This window comes from Propithecus coquereli, unplaced genomic scaffold (genome assembly GCF_000956105.1).
Source record: "Propithecus coquereli isolate 6110/MARCELLA unplaced genomic scaffold, Pcoq_1.0 Scaffold950, whole genome shotgun sequence".
NCBI lineage: Eukaryota > Metazoa > Chordata > Mammalia > Primates > Indriidae > Propithecus > Propithecus coquereli.
In genome coordinates, this window is record NW_012155841.1 from 151,353 (window position 1) to 156,022 (window position 4,670).

The 4,670-nt window shown below is 68.0% G+C and overlaps 1 protein-coding gene across 1 annotated transcript in view; it reads right to left on the reverse strand.

The window, feature by feature from the left end:
- Positions 1-2,134, reverse strand: part of NUDT14 (nudix (nucleoside diphosphate linked moiety X)-type motif 14) — a 4,456-nt gene extending 2,322 nt beyond the window's left edge. Inside the window, exons 1-3 of the mRNA XM_012665061.1 lie at positions 2,075-2,134; positions 1,417-1,481; positions 989-1,226 (exon numbers count right to left, since the gene is read on the reverse strand). Coding sequence (XP_012520515.1) covers positions 989-1,226; positions 1,417-1,481; positions 2,075-2,091 — 320 coding nt within the window. The 5' untranslated portion in view covers positions 2,092-2,134. The remainder of the gene's footprint in view (positions 1-988; positions 1,227-1,416; positions 1,482-2,074) is intronic.
- Positions 2,135-4,670: the final 2,536 nt, after the last annotated feature.

Consider the following 4,670-nt stretch of genomic DNA (forward strand, 5'->3'; position numbering starts at 1 on the left):
GGGAGGTCAGGCCCCTCGGATCCTCCCCACCCCCAGCACTGCGGGCCAGGAGGTTGGGGCACGGGGGCTGGCCACGGGACAGACCCTGTGGAAAACCGAGGCCCGCCCTTCACACCCGGACAGCCAGCCCTTTGGCATGGAAATCCCTGCCCGAGGTCCTGGGCCGCTGGGCAGGAGGGCCCCGGGCTCGGCAGCGAGCGGCCTGTGTGCTGGGCTGACGGGTGGCAGAGACGCCCTGGCCTCCTCCCGGGGAAGACGGGTCCCGGCCCTGCAGAAGGCTGCGGGGGGCTGGTGCTCAGCTTGGGAGGGGCCCCTGTGAGACTCTCCTCCTGCCCCCAGACCTCGGCCGGGGCCCCATCACAATATCTCTGGGACAGGGGACAGGGGACATCCCCAACATCCTGTCCTGGGAAGGGGACCCCAGCTGGTGGGCCTCGTGGGGCTGTGAGCAGGGGTGGGGACATCCGAGCTTTGGTGAGGGCAGGTCCTGAAGCCCAGACTGCGGCCATACCTCTCCCCCTTCCCCTTCCCCGGAGAGCTGGAGCCCCCTCCCCGCCCAGGACTCGCCCCTCCCTCATTCCTGAGCCACCATCTGAGAACGGAGCTGTGACTCACCCCCACCCCCAGCGCCCGGTGCTTAATCCCACAGGAAGTGGAGGCATCTGTCAGCAGCAGCTGCCACCCGGAGGCTGGCCCCACACGGCTAGGGGCCGCAGGGTGGGGGCACGAGCTGAGCTTGCTCCAGAATGAGCCCCAAGAGCCCTGGGTTCCGGCCTGGCTCAGGATCTGAGGCACATTCTGACCAACCCTCCCCAGTGCCATGTTGAAAACAAGGAGGAATCTGTCCTGCTTACATACCCCCAGAGACGGGGTGCTCCCTCTCTTACAGGCAGCCCGCCCCGTTCCCTGGGCCATGCAACAGCAGGACGCTCTGCCCCATCCCCGTCCTGCCCACACACTGCAGGCCCGCAGGCCTGGCTCCACTCACCGGTACGTGGCTACCTGTCGCAGATCAGAGGGGGCCACGCGGTAGCCACACTCCTCCCAGGCCTCCTTGGAAGCCACTTCCTCCAGTGAGAGCCCTGGCTGGTCCACGAGGCCGGCACAAAGCTCGAACGTCACCCCTGCCGAGCCCGGCAGTGCCGGCTGCAGTTCCCGGGGCCCGTCCTGGCCCACAGCCGCCAGGGACCCCGGGAAGCGGCGCTCCACTTCGCCCGCGTACACGGCTGGTCGGGGAGGGCAGACCATGTCACAGCCACGTGGTGGCCACCTCCTGTGATCAGCTCTGGGCCAGACCCCCTTGCAGGGCCTCAGTTTCCCCTGGAGCCCCTCCCCACGTCTGCACTGAGACCTTCAGGACCACAGGGCCCTGGGGGTACCCCTGCAGTTCCCCCTCCCCACCCTAGCTGGTCTCACCTGGCCGGAACTGCTTCACCAGCACCAGGCTCCTCTGCGAAGAGTTGAACATGAGAACGGCCACGCTGCGCACGGGAGGGGCCTCGGCATGAAGCAGCCCCCACCTCACCTCCCTGGGGGCCCGGCTCCCACCCCTCCATTCCTGCATGCCCACCCCACCGCCCGGACAGCCCAGGGGAGTCGGGCCCCTTGCTCAGATGGGGAGGCTGAGGCCCAGGCAGGGCCAGAGCTTGCCGAGGCCACACAGAGCCAAGGTAGGACCCAAGACTACCGGGGACCAGGAGGTCAGGGTGGCAGTAGCTGAGGCCGGGTGACCGACAGGACATTTGGCCCCTGCTGGCCAGCTGCCCACCAGCCACACTCCTTGAGCCACGTCGCCATCCATCCTGTACCCCAGATGCTGGGGGGCCGGGCACCAGGAAGCCTCTCCCAGCCCCGAGAGGGCTGCCCCGTGGTCCAGGTGTCCTGAGCCAGGACCTGCCTCAGCCTCCAGGCCTCAGCCTGACCCCTCGGGGACAGGAGGCCGGGCTGAGAGAGGGTGTTTGGAGACCCTGAGGGAGCACAAGGGCAGGGAGGGGTGGGCTCCACCCCTGGGCCCGTGGTCGCCTGGGCATCGGTCCCAGGCTTCCCCAGTGGCCGAGCAAGGGCGGGCTCTCACCTGTCATGTGTCTTCATGAAGTCCCACGACTTCTGGGTGCCGTTCTGAAAGAGGCAGGGCAGCAGTCAGCATGAGCCCGAGGCCGCCAGCACGGACCGAGCACTGGGGGGCCCAAGAGGCCAGCAGACCCACTGTGCCCGCTCCCAGCGGGGCCTGCTGGCCAGGAGCGGCAGCAGGGGTCAGGGAGAGCAAGCAGCCCGGACTGGGCAGGTCAGGGACAGCCCAGTGCTGCAGGCCAAAGGCCATGGAGCAGCGCCCAGCACAGGCTGAGCAAAAGAGCCTGCAAAGAGACGTACGCTGTCACCAAGTGTAGGAAGGATCATGGAGGCCACAGGGGAGCGACAGGCATGGCAACCTCACAGGGAGGCTGGGGGGGTCCCCATGGGGACAGAGCAGAGGTCAGGTTTTCACTGCTGCAGCTCCCTTAGGCCACGGAGCACAGGGAGATGGGAGGGCAGGAGGGGTGGATCCCAGAAGCAGCTGGGGTGCGGCAGCTCCCAAGCAGTGGGGAGGTCGTGCTGCGCGCTGGGTGACTAACTCAGTGACACCCCCTCCCCCACGCTGCTCCTCTGCCCTGGGCACCCCAGCCCCAGGCTCCCACACCCAGAAGGCACTCAGGGGACGGAGGAGGCTGGGCCCCTGGCAGCATCCAGCGCTGATGCTGCCAACCACCCGTTGGAAAGCGCTAGGCAAGAGCGCTCCCACCCTGGGGGCTGGACCTTGGGCCCTGGGGACCTTCCCCACGGCTGCCGGGCTGCAGCACACTCGGCCCATCTGCCACTCAGCCACTGGTCAGCCCTGAGCCCCTGGCCAGCTGCTCACCCCACCCTGGGGGCTCTGTCAGGCAACGGACAGAGACCCGAGCACCAGAGACACAGCAAGTGCAGTCAGGGCTGCAGAAGAGGGAAGATGCCAAGAGAGAGCCTTCATGAGGACTTCCTGGAGGAGGTGATGGGAGGGGGAGGGCATTCCAGACAGGGGACCTCACAGGTGGAGGTGGGGCTGAGGGGAGCTGGGAAGATGGTCTGGGCTTGGCCTGGCGGCAGAGGCACCCCCCAAGGAGAGTGCAGCAGCCTCAGTCTAAGGTGGGGAGGGCCACGTCCTGTGCAGGCCAGGCCACCCGGAGGGCTGCGGAGACGCCACCCCCAAGAGGCGAGCCCAGGCCTGCCTGGCATGGGCCACCCCAGGGCCAGCCAGGGCAGGCTCCAGGAAGGCCTTTCCCTCCCGGCCGTTGGCCACGCGCACCTGCTGTGTCCCCACCCCGCCCCTCCGAGTAAGTGTCCCCCGCGCGGGTCTCAGCTCAAGATCAAAAAGTCAGACCGTTAGGTCCAGCCAGGGTGAGGGGCAAGGAAGGCCCACGGAGGCCCACGGAGGCCCAGTAGGAGGGACAGGACTGGGAGCAAACGTGGTCGGTCTGCCTGTCCACCAGGCCTCCTGGCTGGGCCCAGCAAACAACCGGGGGCTGCGAGGCCCCTCGGTGGCATACACTGCGCAGACCACCGTCCCTTGGTCCCCGAGGAAGTGCTGCCACAGCCCGTGTCCACCTCCGGCTGACGCCACCAGCTTGGCTTTGGTTACCGTGCCCATCAGCGGAAATGTGCCCCGGGCTGCCCCACAGCACTCCCAGCAAGTGCGGAGACAGTGCTGTGGCCGGGGCCACCCTGTGCCACCTGCTGCCCCGGAGCCCCAGCCCCCGGGCGGCTGTGCAGCCACGAGTGGGCATCTCACGTCCGCCAGCCTCCTGCTCCAGACCAACGTCAGAAAGGGGCAGCAACGCCCCGTCCCCAGCCTGTCCCTCAACTGAGCCAGCTGCTCCCCCAGCCAGAGCTGCCCACGCGGCCGCATCCTGAGGAGAGGAAGCCCCCGTGGTCCAGAGCCAGGGGGACCCCACAAGAGGTGGAGTGGGGGGCACGGGGCCTCTCTCAGGTGGGGGCCAAGAAGGGTCACAGGGCTGGCAAGAGGCACGGCTTGGACGTGGTGGGGGACGGGAGGCGGCGGGCAGAGGGGCACGAAGACCTGGACCACGCCCTGACCGAGGCTGTGGCCGGGAGGGAGGCGTGGAGGGGCCGGGGCGGGCAGAGCAGGCAGCAGAAGCCAGGGCCTGGACCAGGCAGGGCCAGGCATGGGGGCAGGAGGAAGCCGGCTGGGGCCTCTCGCCCACCCAACAAGCATTCCTCGCAAACCTACTATGTGCCCGGTGCCAAGAGGCAACATGGCCCTGCAATCCTGGTGACGGGTGGGAGGAGACACCCTGGGAGGCGAGGGGAACTGGGCTTGGGCACGTGGAGACTCCAAGGAGGTGTCCTCCCTGCAAACCCCCAGGGAGGAGGCCAACTTCCCCCTCACCGCTCCCCCTCTGCCTCCCCCCTGCTCAGCCTCTGTGCCCCATGCCCCTTCCTCCTCGGCCCAGCTATCTCCTCTTTCAATTCCTAGCATGGAGCTACCACCTCCAGGAAGCCTTCCCTGATCCCCAGGGCCAACAGTGGGGTGAATCCCGCTGCCAGAAAGGACGGATGGGGCGGGCGGGAAGGTCCGCACAGTATAGAGCTGTCATCCAAGACAAGCTGTCACACCCCCAGCAACGCCTCCCTGAAGG